This window comes from Cynocephalus volans, chromosome 3, assembly GCF_027409185.1.
Source record: "Cynocephalus volans isolate mCynVol1 chromosome 3, mCynVol1.pri, whole genome shotgun sequence".
Lineage (NCBI taxonomy): Eukaryota > Metazoa > Chordata > Mammalia > Dermoptera > Cynocephalidae > Cynocephalus > Cynocephalus volans.
In genome coordinates, this window is record NC_084462.1 from 140038859 (window position 1) to 140062815 (window position 23957).

Genomic DNA, 23957 nt, shown 5'->3' on the forward strand with positions numbered 1-23957 from the left:
TCTCAGCTCAGATCTGCTGAAAATCATCAGTTGCGGACTTGAGCAGAAAAAGTCGAGCCACACACTCAAGTGTGTGCTGCAGTTTTATCCCTTCTGCACTTGCAAGGCAGACCACTTGGGAGGAAGGATTAGGACATCTCGTTATCTATGCTTCCTAATCTATCACAATTCATGTCACAAGTTTAGGAATGTGCTTCTTAGCCTCTTTCACTCTCTTCTATCATCTCTCTCTAACCCTGCCCCAGGCGTGCTTGCAGCTGCAACACCTGTTCGTCACATTTACCTCGTTCTTCTGGGCGGGGGACGGGGAATAAGGAGAGAGAAAGAGGAAGCGGTCTACCTGTTGTCTTACCTCAAAGGGGCAAATGCTGGTTAAACTTAATTCATATTACAAACGACCAGGTTTCGATAGCCATCCCCATATTTTCACAGCTCAAACCTTTTAATTTCCTCTCCTTCTAGCTTTGCTTTTCTGATCTGCCCATTTTTAACCACTCCCGCCCCTGGCCAGGGCAAACTTTAAACGACGTGCGGCTGAGGAAAGGCATTTTAGGTGACTTGTAAACGGCCTGGTCCACAGGCCCGGAGCTGTAGGGAACCGCTGCAACTCCGTGGGTTCAGTGAAACTGGAGCAGGGAACGCCAGCCCGGCCCATACCTCCACCGCCCCGCGTGGCCAGCTCCACGGGTTGAAGAGCCCCCAAACCGAGGAGAGGGTTGGGAGCCGGTGACTTCAAGGCCCTCTGCAACTTCCCCACCCCACAGCTCCACCCGTTGGTCCTCGGCCTCCCCGGAAGCCGGCAGGAGACACCTTCGTCCCCGCCCCATCCACAGGTCATCTCCCTCTACGCCCCTTTCCCTAGGCCCTGGCAGCCGGCAGGCAAGGAAGTGTCGTAAAGGCAGGCCCAGGAAACTTTACCCGGGGTAACAACCGAGGCGCTTTACGGCGGCGGCTGAGTGTGAGCCTTGGCGGCTGTGGAGGCGGCTGCTGCAGCAAAGGAGGCGGCGGCGGTGGCTGACGAAGAGGAGTGGCGGCAGCGGCGGCGGGGACCGGTGCGGGGTGAGCCGCGAGGAGGAGACAGGGAGGGGCCGCGGGTGACAGGGCTGGCGGATGGGCCTGGGCGGATGGGGACGGTGGCCGGCTGAGCAGCTGGGCGGCGCTGAAGAGCGGCGAGTTGGGGGGGGAGCAGCGCGCAATTGGGGGGGCACTCCGTGAGGGACGGTTTCTGCCTTTGTTCCCCCCACCTCTTCTGCTCCCCACCCGCCGCCCCCTCTGCTCAGCGCTCGTGGGCCGGGTCTCATGGCCTCCCCTCCCCGTCTGTGTCGCTTCTAGGATGGCGGAGGTACCGCCTGGGCCTAGCAGCCTCCTCCCACCACCAGCACCTCCGGCCCCGGCGGCGGCCGAACCCCGTTGTCCCTTCCCGGCGGGGGCCGCCCTCGCCTGCTGCAGCGAGGACGAGGAGGACGACGAGGAGCACGAAGGCGGCGCCGGCAGGAGCCCAGCGGGCGGCGAGGCGACTGCGGCGGCCAAGGGGCATCCGTGCTTTCGCTGCCCTCAGCCGCCGCAGGAGCAGCAGCAGCTCAACGGATTGATCAGTCCCGAACTGCGGCACCTCCGGGCGGCCGCCTCCCTCAAGAGCAAGGTCCTGAGTGCAGTCGATGCGGCCGCAACCACGGCCACCTCCGACGGGGACCCCAGAGTGACTGCAACAAAAGGAGCTGGGGTACGCTCGGGCGAGAGACCTCCTCATTCCCTCCCAAATAATGCAAGAACTGCGCTCCCCAGCCCGGCAGAGGCAGCGAGCAATCCCGCGGCGGCCCGCAATGGACTGGCCGAGGGCACCGAGCAGGAGGAGGAGGAAGACAAGCAGGTGCGGTTGCTGTCTTCGTCCCTGACCGCCGGCTGCAGTTTAAGAAGCCCCTCGGGCAGGGAGGTTGAGCCTGGGGAGGATCGGACTATACGATATGTCCGATATGAATCCGAGCTACAAATGCCCGATATCATGAGACTGATCACCAAAGATCTGTCTGAACCCTACTCCATATATACCTATAGATATTTTATCCACAACTGGCCACAGCTGTGCTTCTTGGTAAGTGGATGGAATGAAAAGAGGGTACGCCCAGCAGAGATCCAGGCCGTGCTGGGCAGGGAGTGTGAGGGCCGAGAGTGTGGAAGTGGATGTATCCTGCGTTTCATAGTACTTACATGATGTAAAGTGCATGTATACATTCGTAGTTATTTAATGAAACTCTTCTGAAGGTAGGACTTAATGATCCGGGTTAAGTTAGTACTGATGTAAATGCAGCAAGCTGTATGATGCATGTTTCACTGGGGGTGGGGGGTGGGGGCCGCGGCCGGGGGGTCCTGTGTCCTGTTTACATTAGGTTATAATCATGTTTAACCGTCTTTAATTAACCTCCCTCATCCGCAAAGCACTTTGCAGTCATTTAATTTGAACGTGGTTCTGTTCGGATGCAGGCCTTATTAATCTGTCAATTATAGCCATAATCAGGGAAGAGCGTATGCATAAACATGTTTTGGTGAACATGATTGTCAGCAAACTTACTGTGGCCACATTGGAGAATTAAATCTTATAAGCATGTTCAGTAATTATGGAGATTGTTTCCTTTTACTTCAACAGGACAATTAACAGTTGTAGTCAGCCTGCTTTCTGGTGCTCCATTGCAGAAGGTGCTACTAACACTTCTGGTGGCTGAAAGACTCCTGAAACATGAACAAAATACCCTTTTATGGAATGTAGGAAACTTAAGTGTGAAATTGTTACTAATCTGATTTTTTTTAAGAAGCTGGTCATAGATATGCCTAATCACTAGTAATACTGGCTTGCATGGCGTATAATTGAAAAAGACTTGACTGTCAGTCAAGCTGAATGCTTTTTTTTTTTTTTTTTTACTTACGTATTATTTCTTCACGATAATATTGACCAATTTCAGCCTGTATGAAACCTTTAGGGCCAGCCGGTTAGCTCAGTTGGTTAGAGCATGGTTCTGATAACAGGGTCCAGGGTTCAATCCCTGTACCAGCCAGCCGCCAAAAAAAAGAAACCTTTTAACTTAAATATCGACTGCAGGTGTATGCTTTGTATCATGGTACTCACAAGTATATGGTTTCCATTGAATTTTACTAAAGAAAGATGACGTGCTTTTAAGGAGTATTTTATATGTGAAGGGAAAAGCCACAGCCATTATTTATTGTTTTAGCATTGACTTATTTGCACTTAGTAATTCCCTGCAAGACGTTTTGACAATACTTTTAAAATTTGTGTTTTTGATTCCATCTATAGCTTGGTGGTAATCTGAAAATATAACCCGGATATTGTGGATAATGGCAATTCTGCTATTTTCTGTGTTAACTGTGCTTAAACTTCATTGTAGTATGTTTTTTTAAACTGTGGATGCTATTCTGTATTCTAGAAAACTGCTGTTTTAGGATTCTGAGCATTGTATATATAAAAATAGAAGTTCTAAGACATGTCTATGTCAATGAGTGTGGGAAAATGATTTATAGCACCATTATAAATGTCATATCAAATGCCACTGTAATTGCTAAAAATTATAGCTTGATTTAATTATAAGTTAACCCACAAAAGTATATATTTGAGTCACATTTTAAATTGAAATAGATGTTATTCTGTCAATTCCAGAAAATAATTGTGTATATATGATATTCAGTCAGCTTTTGAGTCTGATATTATTAGGTCTCTCTCACCTTGTCTGCCATCTTAGACTCTGGTAAACTTAATATTAGTAAACTTTAGTCTTGATTTTATGTAGACGCTTACCAATTCACCAGCTAATTTGTACTTTAGCGTTTAATAGTCAGTTTGATTAACATTAAATTTTGAATATCTACAAATTGAGATGTTCACAGGTGGTTGACCTTTAAGATTTATTGTTGCAAGTATCAGTCTGGAGGTATTGAACAATAAAACAATAGTTAAAAAACAATCAGAGGCCATTTAGAATGGGGCCTTTATGTTGTCATACTTTTGAATTTCTCATAAGAACTTTTTAAAAATACGTGTGTATGTTTATTTTAAATTGTATCATTTTAGAAATAAAAGGGATCTTAGAGATTTTCTAGCCTAACTTCTTCTTCATCCCTTATTTTTTTTGATGAAAAATAAAGGGTCAGAGTGACTTAAAATGTTATTTAGTGGCAGAAAGGTAAAGCTAGAACCCAGATCTCCTGGTCTCATTGTGGTAACAAGTAAGAACCTGAAAAATGACACACCCTTGACCCAGTCAGTGAAGATCATTGTGTTACCAAGTTATCTTCACCAAAAGGCAGTTGTCCTTAAAAGTGTCAATCTCAAGAGATTATAAACCTCCAAAATGTTCCTGGTTTCTATAGATAACCATGGGTTAACCATGGGTCAAATGGAATATATGGGCTTGAACCTTATTAAATTGCAATACTTGATTAACAAAAACAACAGTTTCTTATGATTTTTCCTAATAATTATAACATGTATAAATAGAGTATGATACAAATATGAGGAAGAGGCACTGTCAATTACTCTCTACTTAGCTGTTTCATCTTTATCTGAGAGTTCATAGTATTTTCAGTTGTTGGTGCCTTTTTGAAGTTCTTAAAGTTAATACCAGCAATGTAATATAATATAGTATTTCCATTTATTAGTTCTGGAATTTGGGTATCTCTCACACAGTTTGTATTTTTCCAGTTTTATAGGTTGATAAGCCTTTGGCCTTGTAAAGTCTTAATCTTGCCAGGGATTTTTCAGTTTTCATATCTGAAAAAACAAATAGCATGAGTTCAAATGTATGTGCAGAAGCTTTTATTTGGAAGATGTGACAAGCAATTTAGTGATTCTTGTTAAGTGTATATTTATTATCAATTTATCTGGGAATAAAATGCAACATTGGTCTTCTTACCAACATTTTATTAGTAATGGTGTATCATATATTGGGCTTTTATTTTAGGTGATGTGTACAGCTTGATTTTTGCTCCTACAGATTCTTAATTAGGAAGAAATCAACGTAGTTTAAGAATGAACTAATAATGGTATTTTGTTCGCTTATTACTTCTATGGTCAAAGGAAAAAGATTTGTTTGAAATTACTATTCAATTTGAAAGTACTATCCAGTTGTATTTTGTTTAGTGGTTTTAATTTTTTCCTCTGTTTTGGATTGCCTTATTAACTGAAAAATGTAGGTGTCCTATCATTTTGTATCATGGTTTATATAGATTTCCATTTCACATAAGCCTAGCTTATGAGGTCAAGTCAAAATTTTATCTGCTTTTTTTTTTGGTCATCTGGCTGGTATAGGGATTGAACCCTGGACCTTGGTGTTTTTTGGCTCTTTTAAATGTACCCTTTGGTCTGTGATAATTTTATACATATATGGGTGTACGTATGTATGTATGTGTATACGCACATAGATGTATTTGAAGTTAATTATTTTCAAATCAGAAAATGTCAGAGTTGTTCAGTCAGGAGGCAACTTTTTTGTATATTTCAGGTCTTAATACAGAAAGAAATTCAATTTTCAAAAGAATTTTTTTAAAAAGATTGATTTATTGTGAATGACAAAAAATGGAAATAATTTCAGAGATTTATTGACCCAAAATATTTTTGTAATGCGTGATAAAACAGAAAATGAATTAGTGTGAGTTGTTGGATTTAATATCCCTTCAACAGGATTTTTCTGACCTAGTTTAGGTTTGTGTGAAATGGATTAGAATTATCTTGCTTAAAAGATTTCTCCACAGTTTAAAAAAAAAAAACAACTTCTAAGTCTCCTGACAGAGTGACAGACTAAAGTCATAATGAATTCAAGTTAAAATATATATTACATATAAAATCAACTTTGCTTATTAATTTTTTAACCCATACCTGGTTTTTGTTGTTGAAATAGTTTCTTCCAGAAAGTCATTTTACAGAAAACAAGTATTTTGCTGACACATTATTAAATAGTTGTAGATATTTCTATTTACCACAATGTAATATTAGTAGAACTTTTTATCAGTGATGGAATTTTTGAAAAAATTTTCAATGGTGGCACTAGAAATTTTAATGAAAATGGAGGATAATTAGCATTTATTTAACATATAACCTTTAACATTGGAAAGCTGTACATTTTTAAAATAAAAAGCTCTGTAAAATTATATTAAAGCTTTTAATATAAAACTCTGATTTTGAATTATAGATATTCTAAGAGCTTTATGACAATGACACACTGTCAGGAGTATCTTAAAAAGAGACTGTCATATATTTATGTATATTAACAAAAGCCTCTTTGGCATGATCTAAACAATACTTTATAAACATTTCTTTCTCTGAAAATTTTTTATGTATTTTTTTCCTGATCAACTCTAACTGCCATTCAGGTGTTAAATATCATATATTATATATCTTTCATTAAAGCTTTATTATAATTACGTTTAAATTTATACATTTAAATTTATATTCTTATGATGTTCAAGTTTTACAATATTTTATCATATCCTAATGAATAGGCTTTTTCTTTAAAATAATTTTGTTCACATATTCTCCCTTACGAAAACTTATGTAAGTCTTTATTGCAAATAATTGTGATTATAAGCACCTCATGTATAATCCTATGAAGGTCTTGAATGTTTACCTTCTGGAAATCTTGTCTTTTTCCCTAGGCTTTAATGATAAGCATAAGAAATTCATTTTCTAAAGAATATTGAGAGATTTTATAACTAGAACATTTGAAGGAATTCTGGGATTTAGATTTCTGAAGCTTCTGTGATTCCTCTCGTTAGAGTTCTCATTATCTTTTCCCCTCTCAAAAATGCTGACCAATGGTTGGTTGCTTATTCTTCATAACTGTTTGTTTATTTTTAAGGCCATGGTAGGGGAGGAGTGTGTAGGTGCCATCGTTTGCAAGCTGGATATGCACAAAAAGATGTTCCGCAGAGGTTATATAGCCATGTTAGCCGTGGATTCCAAATACAGGAGAAATGGCATTGGTAAGAAAAATTTATTTCACTGAAAGAATGCATAAGTTATTTTCATTTTTGTGTTTTGAAACAAAAGACTTAAATATGAATATGTAGAAATGAACATAAAGCTAAGAGGAGAAAATTAAGGTAGTTTTTAATTTCAGAATAATGTTTTCAAAAGTTCTTAAAATAGTTTTCTTTATGTTTTGTTTGAGAGATTATTTTTTTCATAAGTAGCAAGTGATCAGTTTTCACCTTTTTTTTTTATCACATTCAAAATGATTTTCGTTATATTAAGTATTATAAGAAGTACTGCAGTTTTTAATAGGTTTATGAGGGTTTATGAGGGCACTTGATCCCAGCCCTCAAGGAGCTGCCTATACTTGGGTAAGTGGACCTCAATCAAGCTATAATTATGTTATCATTACTTAGTACTAATTAATTGCAAACATTATATTGCAATTCAGGAGGACAGAGAGAATTGTTTCTTACTCTTCCCAAATTCATCTCTCTCGGGTCTACCTTTCCTGCCATGTTCAGTGAATCTTATGCTCCTGGTTTTATAATAGTCATCATCTACGTGGTTTAAAAACAAATGTTGGGCCCCTCCCTCTGAGAATCTTGTTTGTCCTGTCAGAGGTAGGACTGAATCTTCCCCAGGTGACTGTGATGTAAATAAGCCTGGTTAAGAACCACTTTTAGTGTCTAGGAACTACTGGCTCTTTGTTCACAATGATCAGGAAGACAAGCATTTGTGTGAGAATGTCAAATTCTGGGATGTATTTAAGCTAAGTAAATATTCATGAAAGACTATTTGATGCTTGTACCCGTATTTAATTATTAGCAGTTTTGTCACTCGTAGCTTTTTTTTAAAAAAAGTGTGTGTTATTGTCCAACTTGAAACTTTCAGTCTTAGTTGTCGTGAGAAATCATAGGTTTATGTAATACATTAGGTTTTCCTTGTAGTGTTAGATTTCCAGTAAGATTTTTAGTGAATTGGGCTTGCTTTATAGACCGAGTTTGAGTCTTTGATATGTTAAAAAGAGCTGATAAGGACTCATGATAAATGATAAGCAGTTGTTTGGCTAGTTTGGAGGGTAGAAACCAATGGCTTTAGGGTTGTATCTTGGTCTTCACACATATTTTGCTTGGCCCATGAAATACATGCACACTGGAGTGCATGGCTTGAAAATTAAGAGATTTTTAAATAAAATTTGTCTTTCTCTCCTCTTAAAATCAGACTTGGCAATTTTTTTTTCTCTTTAATGTAGTGGGCTCACTGTATGGTTTGTAGGAACTGACCTAGTGTCTTAGGCCCACTGTGGGGCATAACAGCTCTGGTGAGACTGTTTTGTGCCCTCTGTCCAGGAGTTTAGATCTTTGTCAGGATCAGCTCAGGTCATACAGTAAGTTCTAGCCTGCTCAAGGAGTTCTGGGGTTGCTGTGGTCATGTCATATCTTGCCTTTCTCTTTTTCCCTTTCCTCCTACCTTCAAAGAGAATAGAACAAACTCCTGCTTGAAGCAAATAATTACGTCTGAGAAAAAAGGACTATATCATGAAATAGGGCTTTCAAGAGGAAATGTATTGCTATGTGTAGGTTCTAATGGCCTCTCCCAGCTTGTTTGTAAATTTTTTCCCCTACATAATTTAAAGTAATCTGTGTATCTGCATTCAAGATAGAACATAGGACTTGACATTTCTATACTTATTATGAATATCATAATTTAGGTATCCTTAAGAAACTAATTACATTTATCCCTCATTAATACTCAGATCTATATTCTAGGTACTAACTTGGTTAAGAAAGCTATATATGCCATGGTTGAAGGAGACTGTGATGAGGTAAGTCTTTCTAAATGTTTAATTCCTTTTATCCTGGGCCATATTGTACTGAATATTTTTATAAATATTCTATAGTAATTGCGTTGCATTTCATTGCAAACTATTACAAAAATGCAGCTTATGGGGAAAATTTTATTCATTTAAAAGCACATAAATTTTGACTTAGAACAGATTGTAAGATAATGAAGCTAAAATTTCTTCAAATTGTGTCAAAATGTGAAGGTAAAATCTTAGGCGTTTTCAGTAAATAATTGGTATTCAGAGACTTTGTTATCAGTTAAGTCATTTAAGTAAGATAGCTCTTATTACAAACCCTATTGTAATTTGCTTACGTGTTGGCCTTAGTTTCTCTTTAACATCTTTTTTTTTTTAAACCATAGGAAAACTATCAGCCCATGTGGAGGACATTTCACATTTGGAAAAATCTCTCAGCATTAAATAATGATAAGGCTGGGGGGTGGGGGAAAACAACCACTTTTTAAATGTAGAGCTATCTATATACTAATGTAGAGTATCTTCTCTATTCAGCTTGTTTGTAAGACCTGATGGCAGGTATCCTTTGTATCCTACAGCACAGTGTTTTACGTATGGTAGGTGCTCAATAAATGTTGGTGATGGTTGGGAATGTTAATACTTACTATTGGAAGGGAACAAATATAAACTAGAAAAGTACAGATGTCTTTAACATAGCAATGGTGACTAAGGAGGAACAAAGTTGTAGTGAACTAGTAATCTTATGAGCAATACAAATGACAATTGTCTTTATCATTGGAGGGCAAATGTGCCTTAGAGAGTTCTCAAAATACATGAAATTAGGTAATTTATTTTCGACAGATCAACCTTAATAGTTAATTTGTTTTAGTGACTTTTTTAATACGTAGGGTTTTTTTTGGGTACAAAATTTATACATAGTCTTTAAATGTGTATGTGTGTGTGTATTTGTTTATGAAGTCCCTTCTTTCACCATCTTCATGCTCTTTAACTCTTTATCCTTCTTTCCATCTATAGCTACTGTTAACTGTTTAATATGCATTCTCCTGTTTTCTAAGCACACCTATATGCAAATGTGTAATTTTTTATACAAATGAAATCATAAATATTCTGCTATAATAATTGCTTTTTTTATTTAACAATATCTCATCACGTTTCCATGTTGGAATACACAGATTTACTGCTGCAGAGTGTTCTCATGTTCCTTGTTCACATTAGTCTATATTCTGACAGATCACACTAAATGGTGGTTTTATGAGAAGGTCTGCAGACATTGGGTTGCACAGTGAAGTCATCCTGGGGTTTAAAGAAACTTAATTTTACTCCAGATAGATGATTCACAGGTGGCAAAAGATCTCACATTTTTCAGTTTTTAATATCAAATAGTAAAAGGTGCAATAAGCAAAGTCATTTACATGGCTGGTAACTAAAATTATCAGTAAAGAATTAGACCTGATATGTTCATGAGTACAAGTCTCTGTTGGACCATGGTCACACTGGCTCAGTCAGCTCAACAAGAAAAGTCAAGCTTCACAAACATTATGTTTAATAGGAGAACTCTTTGGGATGACAGATCATGTTTTTAATCTTCAGCTGAGCAGTGAGTGATTTTCAGTGATCAGGGATGTTATACTCAGGAAGTGTTATGTTTTTCTATGGTTAAGACTTTTCTGAGTTACCCATTCACTATTATAGTCAATACCTGTGAGGCAAGCTGTGTGCTTTACCTTAACTGATCAAATGTTTCAGTAGTATTGGCTTTAAAAGTTCTAAAGTGTGATATGAAGATTTCGATTATTTTAGTTCCAAGGTTAAATCCTAAATTAGTGGTATGATTTATGGTAGAAATATTCTTTTCATTACGGGCCTAAGAATCTAATGCTGATTCATTTTTCTTTCTTTTGAAACAGTGAATATTACTTAATCTTAGGCTGAGGTGTGGATAGCTTTGTGAACTTTTTCCTGTAGTATGATTTTAAATGGATAGTTCTTGCAGTTTGAATACCTCTGCCTCTGGATTAGTGAACTTTCACTTGGTTTAAAAAAATTGCTTATCTGTGTCCCACATTCTTTAGATAAAGAATTTGCTACATGAAGGGATGGAGCTCTTGTTTACTCTTTATAAGGCTTTCACTCCCCCTTTCAGTTTTAACCATACAAGCAACAAACTGTTCTGTCCCTTTTTCCCTTTTAATTTTTGATAGTAATGTGTTTGTTGCTTCCACTTCCTTATATTACCATTTCATCCCATTTGGTTTAGTTTCTGCCCCCTCCACTTCAGTGACATTACTTTCTCAATGGTTTATTTGCTAGATCCAGTAGCTTCTTGATTGTCCTCTGCTTACTAAAATACTTCTCAGTCTTTAAGACCCAATTCAAATACCAACAACTCCTTTAAAAGCTTTCCTTGATCCTTCTGGACAGAAACAATTGCACCTTCTGTGTTTTTGACTTCACTTTTTGTAACACTTACTGTACTTAAATTTACTTGTTCGGTGTCTGTGGTAATTAGTTAACTCCTCTTTCTCTTTGAATTTTCTGTAAGCTTTCTGAGAACAGCCATTGTCTTATTTTTGTTCACAGTAAGATTTTTTTAAAAAGGCATCTGCAGGGTTAACCAAGTTGTCAAAATACCTTTTGGTAAAAAAAAATTACGTGAAAATGTCTTTGTATATAATTTATTGTTCTGAGGAAAACTTTGAAATTATTATTTTTTTGAAAACCTTGAAATTATAATTCTCCAAGAATACAATAACCAATTATAAAGCAATAAACGTGATTTTTTTCTTTTATTAAGTTAGGCTAACTTTTCTTTCTTTTAAAGGGTTGAAATTTTGACTAATCAGAAAATCTATTGGAAAGACATTTGAGAAGGGTTTTAAATTACATTTTCTACTATTTAGGTTATTTGTGTTGCTATTTTTAAATTCTTACAAGGGGAGATTTTAAAATCTGTGGACCTATTTCAGAGCTAGATTTGGAAATCTCTATGAAGCCTTACTGTGCACATCCAAGCAGTTTTTACTTTCTGTTTGCAAAATGTATTTGTGACCTTGAGTCAAGTTTATATTGTTCTTGGTTGCCATTTGTCATTTTAAGTTCTGAGCAAATTAAGCCAAAACTGGTAATCACAGAATTGAAATGTAGATCATGTTTTTGGCCAAATGATGCTGTGCCATCCTAGTATAACATATTTTCATTTTGCCTTACTGTGGTTTTTCTCAACTTTTTATATCAGAATTAGACATAGCTAAAGATCTTTTTCTTTTTCTATACAATTGGAGCCGACTAAAAAATTATAGCCTCAAAAAAAGAAACAAGTGGATTCCTTGCTTCATGAGTAAGAAATGTATTACCCATATGCTGCTCTGGCTTGAATTTGGTTACACCCCTTATGTGCTCTGGCTGCCAAATGTATAGTGGGTAGGACAAGTATCTTGGATTTGTGGTTTATGTTTCACATTAGGAGAAAGAATAAGTTAAATACAAATAGCATGAATGAGTTTTCTAAAACGTAATTTCTTTTTTTTCTTTTTGGTGGCTGGCTATTATGGGGATCCAAACCCTTGACCTTGGTGTTATAACACTATGCTCTAATTGAGGTAACCGCTGGCCCATAAAATGTAATTTTAAGAGTAAGAACCGTGTACCTAAGATAATGAACCATTATTGTGGCTATGAACTTTTATCTACATTTTTTCTAAAATAGATTAGAATATGGGCAGGTGATTGATCAGTATGATGGGTAGTGCTTTACTTTTTAAGCTATAGATGTCCTTGAAATCTTCATCTTTGAAAATTTCAAGGTTGCTTTTTTTTTTTTAAAGATTTAGGGTATAATTACTGAAAACGTTGATCAGAATACAATGGAATTGGAATTTCTTAATGGAATTTAAGTGTGTAGCATGCGACCTTTTTAGTTGAAAATTATGTTATCTAATTTTTGACTATTTACATTAAAAACATTTTTCCCATTGGAAAACCACAATAATCATTACAGGAAATCTATAAGTAGAAAAAGTCCACCACTTACCTTTCTGGCACATCCATTTTGGTGTTTGTTTACCGTTCTTTTGTTCATGCATGTTTTGTTTATTTATTTGGTGGTTGGCCGGTATGGGGATCTGAACCTTTGACCTTGGTATTTATATGTTTATTTCCAATAGGCAGTTTCTCTCTTCTATAAATGATATACTGTATGACCTGTTGCAAACTGTTCACAGTTTGCTATTCAAACCTGGATTTTCCCTACAATCTAATTTGTTTAACCTAATGCTACTTATTTCTAGCAATGTAAAGGTAATGCAAAAGATACTTGGTAATAGCTTAGTGTATTTTGTATGATTAAAAGAGTAAAATAGGTCATATTAGCAATAGTGACTAAACTAGACCATTAGGAAGCAAGGAGATCTAAGTCATTTTTTGGTTAAAATATATATACATATAAGGACAAAAAGGTCCAATCACTCTTTTTTTCCCCTAATAATGTAAAAGATGACTTTTTAGCTTTTCAGTTATTTGTATTTATTACTATGCTTACTATATGTGTTTAATAAATACATGTTTAACATTTTTAGTTTCAACGGAAACACATTTTGGCTATGTGATAGAGGCTGCTAGGTAAAGAACAGAATAAAATGGGTTTATTTAAGCTATAAAATTTTGGGTTAGTAGTTTGGCTTAATTAAAGAACTGGTGTGAAAAACCTGGGTTCCACATCCAACTTCTGTCACTTAGCAGTAGTGTGATTGAAGGCAGGTTATTTAACTTTTTCTAGCCTGTCTCTGTGCGACGTGATGTTAATTCTGATCTTAAAGGGATGTTTTGAAGAGTAATAAAGTTGTGCATTCAGCAAATTCTAGTGGAAGGCCTGCTTATTGCCAGATAGTATGCTAGAGCTTAGGTTCTAGCAGTGAACAAGCCTGCCATCCAGAAACTTCCAGCCTTCAATACTAAAAATATGCTATCTAAACTAATGGTTTGGCTTATCCCTGATAATGGTTTATAACTAAGAGAAATCAGTGGAACTTCACTGTAACTCTTTTTCTCTGTTAAGTAGAATTCGACTTTGTGAAGTTTCTTTAAGAGCATAATAACTTTCTTATTCTTTGGCTGCCTATGTAATACTCCCATGATGGGGATTAAAAGAGTAGCTTTATGGTGAATTTCGAGTGTAAACCCAGATTTTTTTTTAATATCTTTATAAAAGTAGTGATTATTAAAAACTTCTTCTGGCATTTTCTGTTGTATCAAATAATGCATGATCTTTTTGTTTAGAAAATATGAGTGTGCCAAGAGAATATTTACATTTGACTAGGTTAACCATTTGTGTAACTTTTTTCTGTGTAATTGGGTTTTACTTCCATTAATCTGTTAGGATGCCAACAAATCTGAATTGAACTCTTAAACCACACCTCAAGTATGTATTTGTGTAGCTGTAATTAGGCTCAGATGTGTTTTGAATATTTTAGATTGCTCTAAATATTATTGAAGGTGGACTTAGATCTTCTTCAGCTTGTCATAAATAGGTTAGCTCTCTCATTTGATGCTTTTTTTTTTTTTACTCTGGGAAACAGTCAGGGGTAGGTATAGAACAGTGGTTAATATTGAGCTCTAGTTCTTATTTGGACAGTTCTTGCTGTACCGGAGGTCTTGAGTTTCATTTATCTGTAAAATGGAGAGATAACCATATCTATTTCATAAGGTTATTGTAAAAATAAAGTGACAATGCATACTTTACATTGTACTTGGTACATCGTCAATAAATATTAGCTATTTTTTGAAATTGTCGCTCTCCTTATTTCTGTGAAATCAATCTCAAGTTTTGAGTTGTTGACAGCTTTAGTGTATCTTACATTAAATTGCTTTGATTTAACATTTTAGCTTTAATTAGGTACTGAACAAATAACAGAATTTCAGGAATTACCCAAGAGAATTGTTAAGAACTGAAAATTTCTATTGACCAGATTCGAGTATTCCAGACTGTAGGATGGCATACATTACTAAAAATTGAATTATGCTTTATTAAGAGCAGGGAGAAATTACTGACTTTAAATTCTTATCTTAAACCAATTTGTTGGCTATACAACTTTTATTTAAGGTCTTTTGATTCTATCTTGAACATTTTCACTTGATCCTGAATTATCAATTACTTGATTTTTAGATCTTTTAAAGGTTTGGGTTTAGCATGTGATTTGCTTTGATGAGTTAATTGCATAGGTAATTGCCTTAAGATGATGTTTTCCCTTTAAGTACGCTGGTTGTTTAAATACATGACAGTACTTTGTTTAATATTTTTGTGAAGTATGTAATATAACGAAAGGAGCTAAGGACACATTAATAAATATTTAAGAGCCTGCTGCGTGTCAGGCAGTGTGTCAGGTGCACAGGAAACATCTGTGAAGGAGGTACGCATTGGTCCCTGCCCTCATTGGGCTCACCACCTAGGAGAGATGACATACTTATCAAGCATTGAATAAGAGTGTTTGATAGGAGCAGTGCCTAGTGCTGTGGGGTTCTATAAAAGGAAAGAGTTATTCTACTCAATCTAGAAGTGACAAGCTAACGCTAAAAGCAAGGAGGATAGGAAGAACATTCTTCCAGATAGAAAACAGTTCATGTGAATGGTCTGAGGTGGGAAAGATCAGGGAAATTGAAAGAAATTGAAAGTTTAGTGTTGAGCATGGAGAGCAAGAGGAGAGACACCTAAAGCAAAGTTGGAGATATAGGTACAGGCCATATCTTGATGGGCCTTTTAGGTTTCTTTAGATAGTTTTTTAGATTGTGGATTTTATCTTGAGGACAAAAGGGAGTCAAATGGTTTTGAATAGGGAATTAACAAAAGGATCACCCTACTTATAGAGAATGGTAGACCTTTTGAGTTAGGAGGCTCTTGTAATTACAGTGAGAGATGATGGCTGCTTAGACTAGGGTGGCATCAATGGAGACAGAAGAGGGCCAGTTTGAGAGAGATTTAAGAGGAGGAATTGACAGTACTCAGTGCTTGGATGTGTGGTGGAGAGGAAAGAGGTTCAGAGATGACTCCTGGGCTTTAGGTTTGAGGCACTGGTGTGGTGGGATGGAGATCCTGTTTATTGAGATATGAAATTATGGAAGAAGAGCAAATCATGAGTTCACTTTTGAATATGATAAGTTGAAGTATGCCTTTTCTCTATTATTTACACCTGTTTCAATTCTTGTCAGACTTTTTGATAGCTTGAGATAGAAAGGAAGAGACACATGTGCTTCACTTGGTCCTTTTATTAAATTGTACTTTGCCATTTTTCCCTCTCTCCAAACACCTGAGGGATGTGACACCCCGACAATAACTGTCTCACTGTGTTGGTAATTCTCCATGAGGTAGGTTGTGAATCAGTAGAAAAGGCAAATAGAACTGTGTGTGTAAAAGTTGGAAAGATGGGGTAAAGGTATTTTGGTGGAGGGAGGTAGAAATAGGAAAAAGAAAATCATACAGTATTCAAAAGTATCAGTTCTTCGTTGTCAGGGACACCAGTTAAGTAATATTCAAAAAGATTTAAATGAGAGTTAATACTATCTGTTCCTCTATTAAGTTTTGATATCCATAATGTCTGGACCAGAGGTTCTGAAAATGTAGTCCCTCGGCCAGCAGCATCAACATCACCTGGCAGTTTGTTAAAAAATCCAGATTCTTGGCCCTACCCCAAACCTACTCAGAAATTCTGGTGATAGGGCTCAGCAATCTATTTTAATAAGCCCTCCAGGTGATTATGATGTACCCTAAAGTTTGAGTACCTCTGGTCTGGGTTCAGCAAACTTTCTCTGCAAAAGGCCAGATAATAAATATTTTTCACTTTGTGGACCATAGGTCTTTGTGGCAAGTGTGTAACTCTGCCCTTGTATTGAGAAAGCAGCTAGACATCATGTAAACAAATGGACATGACAGTGTTTCAATAAAACTTTATTTACAGAAACAGGCAACAGGTTCATTTGGCTCAAGATCTGTGGTTTAGACTCTGGTCTAGACTGTAAACAAAAATGGTAGTTGTTGCCAGGATAAATTGTAACATATTAATGAAAATATAGGAGCTGGAGGTCATCTGAATAGCTTCAAATATTGGTTTATTTTCTTAACCCTTTGGTGGTTGAATTGTTTTCCTTTTCTTCATTTTTTTGTCACCTTACTTTTCTCCACAGGGAAATAGTTCATCTTTATTTTAGTATAACATGTATATTCTTCATTGCTAAAAATTCTAAACATCACAAAAATATCAGTAGAAAACAGAAAATAAGTCCCCGTTGATCCCACCCCCCTTCACCCAAAGGTAATTACTATTATAATTTTGATAACTATTTTTCTGAGATGTTTCTGTACATCATTAATATTTATTATTTCACCATCAATTTTTGAACAAATTAATGTGTTTTTTAAAATATTTGATCTAATTATTTACCTTATAAGTGATTTTTCAAATTATGAAAGTATAACTTAGTTTTCTCTCATTTCTTTGAAGGTTGTTTTGGAAACAGAAATAACAAATAAGTCTGCTTTGAAACTTTATGAAAATCTTGGTTTTGTTCGAGATAAGAGGCTGTTCAGATATTATTTAAATGGAGTTGATGCACTGCGACTTAAACTGTGGCTGCGTTGAGAAACTGACACCAAGGAACAACTTTCAACCACGAGGAATCGACCTTTGCATGCATTGCAATTTGTACGGAATTGCTTTGCAGGTGGATTTAGTAGTTTCCATGCAGCTCTTATCTGTCAGTGTCTCATTGAGTGTCGCACAATATTTGTTGCACTTTGGCATGGCACATTTGTTCTGAATTAAAAGAGATTGTTTTAAACTTCAAGAGTTCTTTTGGTACCAACAAGATGTGCCAGTTGATAGCCAAGATTTATTTGTTCATTTGCAAAGTCTGCTGACAATGTTATTTACACAGTGGTCATTTTACCACAGAACCAGTAAGTGGAACATGATTTTTGTTTCTTAAAAAAGCCAATGTGGATTATAAAAGTCTCTAAGTATACTAACAATTCATACAAAACCTGCCATAGTTTTCTGAAAGGGGTGAGGGAAAAGCTTCGATTTTAGGTTTTATTTTTTCAATATTTTCCATTCTTGAATATTGGTACCTCATTGATTAGTGAATGAATAAAATGTAGGGTGGGGTATGTCTTACAGTGAGTAAAGATAACAATTAATTTGCATCTGCCAGTGCCTGTGTAGATAAGTATATTTGTCTTTATCCCTAGTTTTTTAATGCATGCTATCTTTTCCTTTTCTTTAAGACCTTTGCAAGCAAACTTTTGTTTTTATTTAAATTCTAAATTTGATAATAAATTATTTCAGATTTTTATAATTTGGATACTTTTTCCAGGTGAGTGACAGAGTGGTTTACTTTAGAAGTCCCTTTTTTCCTTACAGTAAGAAGTTGAATCTACTTGGAAAGTCTTTGAGAAATGGCTCAAAAGGGATGAGAAAAGTTGAAGGAGCCGGGAATTGCTGGGTTTTGGATGCACTTTGTTTTTTAAGAGTGAGGGAATTTTTGGAAAAGAATAGAAAATTAATGTAAATTGGTATGATTTTATTTAATCAAAATTATTGCTAAGCTGTGAAAAACAGCTTTTACAAAACAGCTGGATTTTTTTTTTTTTCACACTTGATTTTGATTCACATTGCTTCCATTTCTTAAAATGCTTTACTTTTGGTTCTTGGTCTTGGAAATAAATTTCAAGGTGCATTGTATCCATTTTAAGCTGCTTTTATTTTCTTTTCACTTGTATGAACAAATTCTTAGGGGAGTTTTGCTTTGTTCCTCCAGAAAAACAAAGGAATAAATGAAAATCTTCTTTGAAATGAGTTCTAAGGTTTTTCTTAACAGCCACCATGTTTATTAGTTACATTGTGTTTTGGCCAGTCATTGCAATGTAACAAATTTTTAAGTTAATTTTTTTTCCAATTGAGTTAGGAAACCTGTGATTGGATAATTTATTTAACTGGAAAACCTAGGTACCCATAAGAAAAAGATTCATCTTCTGTGAAAAATGTAGAAATCTATGTGGTTGTTTTCTTTTCTTTTCATTTGGATATTCTTTTTTTCTGCTCTAGGATTTGGTTTGAATTTTATTTTATGGCTGTAATTACTGTATTTTTAAAAACCCTACCTCCATTAACAGTTGGTAAAGGCCCCTTTTCAGGAAAGTTTGCTTTTTTTTTTTTTTTTTTTTTAAAAGGAAAGCTGCTCCTTGCTCAGTATAGTGTTTTGAAAGTGAACATGGTAACAAATACTTTTAACATAAAGATACACAATTTATATTTGATGAAAATAAAAACTTCTTGCTGGTAGGATCATTCATAATTCCTTATTTTTAAACAAAACTTTTTCCCATTTTATTACTTTTGAAAGTTTAATGGGCAAAATACTGATTATATTAAAAATGTGATGACCACACAGTACTCAGCTTTTCAGCTGCCCATTTTGAGTATGTTTTGATCAAACAAAATCAATTAATCAATTAATTTGGGCTGTAGCATTTAAAAGAATACGAATCATAGTGATGCTTCTGTTATTTTTAATATGAAGAGAACTGAATGTTTTAAAACTGTATTTATATCATCAAATTTTATTTCATCTCTTTATATTTGATTTGCTGGATCATAGGTAATGATTGTAGATAAACATCCATTTGCTTTACTCACTAATGGGTACAGTTGCAAAGTAGATACATAAAAATTATCATTTCAACCATTTTTATGTTTTTGTCAGGTTGCCAATGAAATCGTCTCTACTGACCTTTTCCCTCAGAATTGCTGATTGACTGAACTGATTGGACATATGTAAACATGACCTTAACTATGTGAACTAAAAAGTCAAATGTTTGCCACATTGTTTGGTGTATGTTGAACATCAGTGTATGCCTTATATACTTAATTGAGTATGCAAAAATTGTTTACTTAAGTAGACTAAAATTTTAAACCTCTGGCATGATAACCTAGCACCAAAATTAAAAGTCTCCATTTAAGTTGAAGTGGCATCAAACATTAATTTACTTTCTGATATTAGGCTTTCAGTTTTCTTATATAAGCTTAGAACAATTCTATGTATAATTGATAGAATAGGTTCACTTGGCTAAAACTGAGCATAATTGGTGCAACTTTCTTTTAATGGGGTGCTGCCTCTTTAAGACTGACTGTGCTATCCACTGACACTGGTTTGGCAGTTGGTACTGCTGAACATTTTTATACATGTTACCATGAAGCTATATGTGTTATATTGAAGAAGCTAACGGGTATGCTACCATTTTTGATCTGTGGGCTGATTATAACTTACTTTACATTGGGATGAAACTACTTACTCTAGAGAAGTCCACAGATCAGAAATCAGACAGTAGTTTTTGAAGTTGAAGCCAGCAAAATAAGAAAAAAAAATTACTGTTAAAAAAAAATTGTTTTTCATATTTTCTGCCTCTCTTCCCCAAATTATCCTCCCCATTTGCTCGACAAATCTATGTAAAGGAGTTTGTTTGTCACATGTTTTAACTTTACCTTGCCCTGTGTTATGGTATTGGCTGACATGTATAAGACTGAATGTGTGTATTTATTATGGTGTCTCAAAATCATGAAGTTCATCACTTTCCAGGAGCATAGATAAAATCAAATTGGTAGTACATCAGAGTTACTTTTCAGTGCACCATGACATCACTAAAATGAGTGCTAAATGTTACAGGGCTTTCAGGTTTGTAAAAACATAACCATAAATTATATTGACGTCAGATATGAGTTGAGTATCTATAAAATATCACATGTATCTCAAAATATTGGACTGCTGTTTGATGACTGGATACTGCTGCATAATTTTCTTCTATTGTCCCGTATCCTTTTGGAGAGAGTGGTTTAATGGGATTTGAAATGTGCAAGCTGTCTAAATAAGATGCAGTCAAATAAAGTATGGTTAAGTTGTGTTTGCAGTTTTCTTTTAGATACAGCTGTGTGCATTTTATGATTGGGTTGTTTTGCTTTTACCTACTAAGAAAAACAATAACAAGCAATCTATTCTCATTTCCTGCCTCCCATCTAAGAATTATTTGGAAGAAGTGATGTACAGTTGTTGTTGCTCTACTTTGTGTTCTGATGAAGTAAATTTGAAAATGACAACTTGAACTCGGTTTTCCTAAAAGAATTCAAAGGTAGTCAACTCATGTATCAGATATCAATACAAATGGTAGTATTTTTGCATGCATCAAACTGAAAGTTTATTTTTTTATTCCTTGTTCCATAGCAGTTTATTCCTGACAGTTTTTATTTTAATTTACTGGTTTTTGTTTGTACAGTGTCTTCTCATTTTACTGTTTTTCTTCCTTGCTAAGACACCAAAGTAAAATAGAGCAATATCTAAAGGGCTTTTTGCTCCATTTTTGTGAGAAGCTTTAAATAGTAGTTATGTGTGCTTTCATAGCTCGATATTTGGATATTAGTGGGAAAATGAGATCTATTTTAATTGTGTGACTGCTAAATTACTTTTATCATACATGTCAGTTCTTCACTTTGTTCTTTATATAATGTTGTGAAAATATCTGAGTTCATGTTTTACTTGGGCCTTATGTAGAACTCTAAATACTTCATAAATTCAGTCTAAATAAGCACCATAAGTTGATACCATTCTTTCATACCTATGAACATATCGGTATTAACCTATAGCTCAGAAGTGTAGTGATATTCTTTTTATAAGCAACTTTTTAAGATAAGAGTTTTCAAAAATGTCATGAACATATAACATGGCTACAGTTTCTTCAGATCTGTGCTGTGCAATAACACTTTTTATGATGAGCAAAATGATTTTGCACTCTTCAGTGTGGTAGTCACTAGTCACATATAGCTACTGAGCCCCTGAAGTATGGCTAGAATAATTGAGGAACTGAAATTTTAATTTTATTTAATTTTAGTCACATGTGGCTAGAGGCTACTATATTGGACAGCATAGCTTTAGATAGTATTTAAGCAGTAATAACCGAGGAAAGCATTTTTTATATAGGATTTTTAAGATACTATATTGAAATATGATATAGAAGGATCACGATTAAAAGTTGCCTATGAGCAAAAGAGTATAGGTGAAGTTTTTATATTGACATTGTATCTCATTAATACTGTGTTCTTTGGGTTGCAGAGACAGATTCAAATGCCAAAAATTGGTTTCTGATAAGACTCATATTGTCATATCTTTTTAGCCTTGGAACATTTTGTATGGCTAGGCCTAATAGTGTCTCATTTTAGATGAATTTGAAATCATTTCATTTCTAAATGATATTGGTCATCTTATTTTACCAGTGGTCAGACTGGAACATGGAAAACTATCATATTTATACTTTACTCTTTTTTTTTTTTTTTTAATTCTGAAGATCACTCATGCTGATGAGACCAAAGGCAAGTGTTTTTGTTTCTGAGAGAACCAGATGAATTTTGCTGTGTCCCAAGGCCACAGTGTATCACCTTTGACCCTAGCTGTTCATCTGGTAAGTGTAATTCATCAAAAGGGCAGGTGTGGGGATGGTAAACACCTGGCCAAAGATAGTGTCTGGCTTGGTGCAGCCTGTTAACACTGATGGGGAATAGCTCAAAGCACACGTTCTGTTGATAGCAAGTCGGTGTTTAATCTTCATATGAATAAGACCTAGGAATAACAAAGACCACCCAAGTGCCAAAATTTATCTTCTCCTTTAAAAAATGTATACAATATAGGGATTATGATGAAATAGTTTTCAGTCTAATTATGTAAGGTTTATATAATGCAAAAAATAAGCTTATTTTTAGTTATGGTTTTTCACGATTACCTCTTTGTTGTATGAATATATCTCAATTTTCTAATACCTCAATTTCCTGAGAATCTGTATGTACGTTTTTGTAAATAAAATAGTTCACTGTATACTAGGGGAAGCACCTGGCTTTTAAAGAAATTGTATAAAGACATTTTTTACTGGATTTGTTACATAGTGAATCAATTTGAAATTTCTTAAAAATGTTCATAAACTTCTGGACCCCTTAACCGAGGGTTTTTAGTAAACATATTCTTATTTAGTGAGATTTGTATTCCAGGAAGTGTGTACCTTCATTTGTTCATTTACAGTTTGAAAGATTTGTATGTCTCTTATGTTTTCCCTTCATGCCAAAGAAACTCATCCCTTTTAAAAGCCAGCAGGTTGCACAAACTGAAAAAAAGTATTTTGCCCCTTACATAAGCATTCTTAAAGATTTTATTTCCTGGGATTTAAATATTTTACAGAGTTAAAGCCAGTAGTAGTAATTTGTGAGAGTATGTATTTTTAGGGATGCACTAATTTCAGTAAGGCAAGTATTAACATTTTTAAGGAACTGTGCTGCATTAAAATCCACAGTTGCATGAAATATTTTAAAGCTGATATAAGATATAAAGTGATTGCTAAAATTTGTGTATGTTTGTGAACTGCTCAGAAGATTCAGTACCCTAACACGTAGGGAATTGATCACTATCATCTTTAGTGCCAGATTTCTCATGATTGTACTTGGTGGTTGATCATTTTTAAGGGGGCTGAACCTGCGTTCTGAAAGCTAAACCTGCTGCCTTTGAACTTTGATACCTCCTTTCCTCCAAATCATGGCTGTAAACAGTGACTCTTGGCACAGTCAGCTAGCATTATACTTGATTTTATGTGAATGCAAATAAAATTTGTGAGTCCACCAAGAATTAACTAGGTAAATGTAAACTAATTTCAAGTTTGTCTTTGGCCAAGTGTATTTAATAGCTTATGATAATTTGAAATGAAATACATCAATCTGGATGTAAGCATTGTGTTCAATTTATTGTGGGATAATTATTTTCTTCATATTAGGAACTGATAACGAACATTCAGTGTTCATTTTCATCCTGATGATACTGGACAAGTTTCTTAACCTCTCTGAGCCTTTAGTGGTAACTACCTGATAAGCTTGTGAAGAGTAAATGAGATAATTTCTGTAAATTGTCTTAACAGTGCTGAGTAGCCTAGTACATACTAAACAATAAATGATAGCTATTATTAATGTTTTGTAATTTATATAATTTTATATTTTGCTTTTGTGTTTTGTAGCACCATTTAAATGCAGAAGTTATCTAAATATACTAGATCTTCAAGTGAAGAGTAAAAACTTTTTGCATTTCACTTATGGG

At 35.4% G+C, this 23957-nt stretch overlaps 1 protein-coding gene across 1 annotated transcript; it reads left to right on the forward strand.

Annotated features, from left to right (window-relative positions):
* The first annotated feature begins 938 nt into the window (after positions 1-938).
* NAA30 (N-alpha-acetyltransferase 30, NatC catalytic subunit) lies at positions 939-20738 on the forward strand. Its single transcript, XM_063091795.1, has 5 exons — positions 939-1059; positions 1333-2092; positions 6861-6984; positions 8746-8801; positions 17285-20738. Exons 2-5 carry the CDS (start codon positions 1334-1336, stop codon positions 17420-17422), a joined length of 1077 nt encoding a protein of 358 aa, XP_062947865.1. The 5' UTR covers positions 939-1059; position 1333; the 3' UTR covers positions 17423-20738.
* The last annotated feature ends 3219 nt before the right edge of the window (positions 20739-23957 follow it).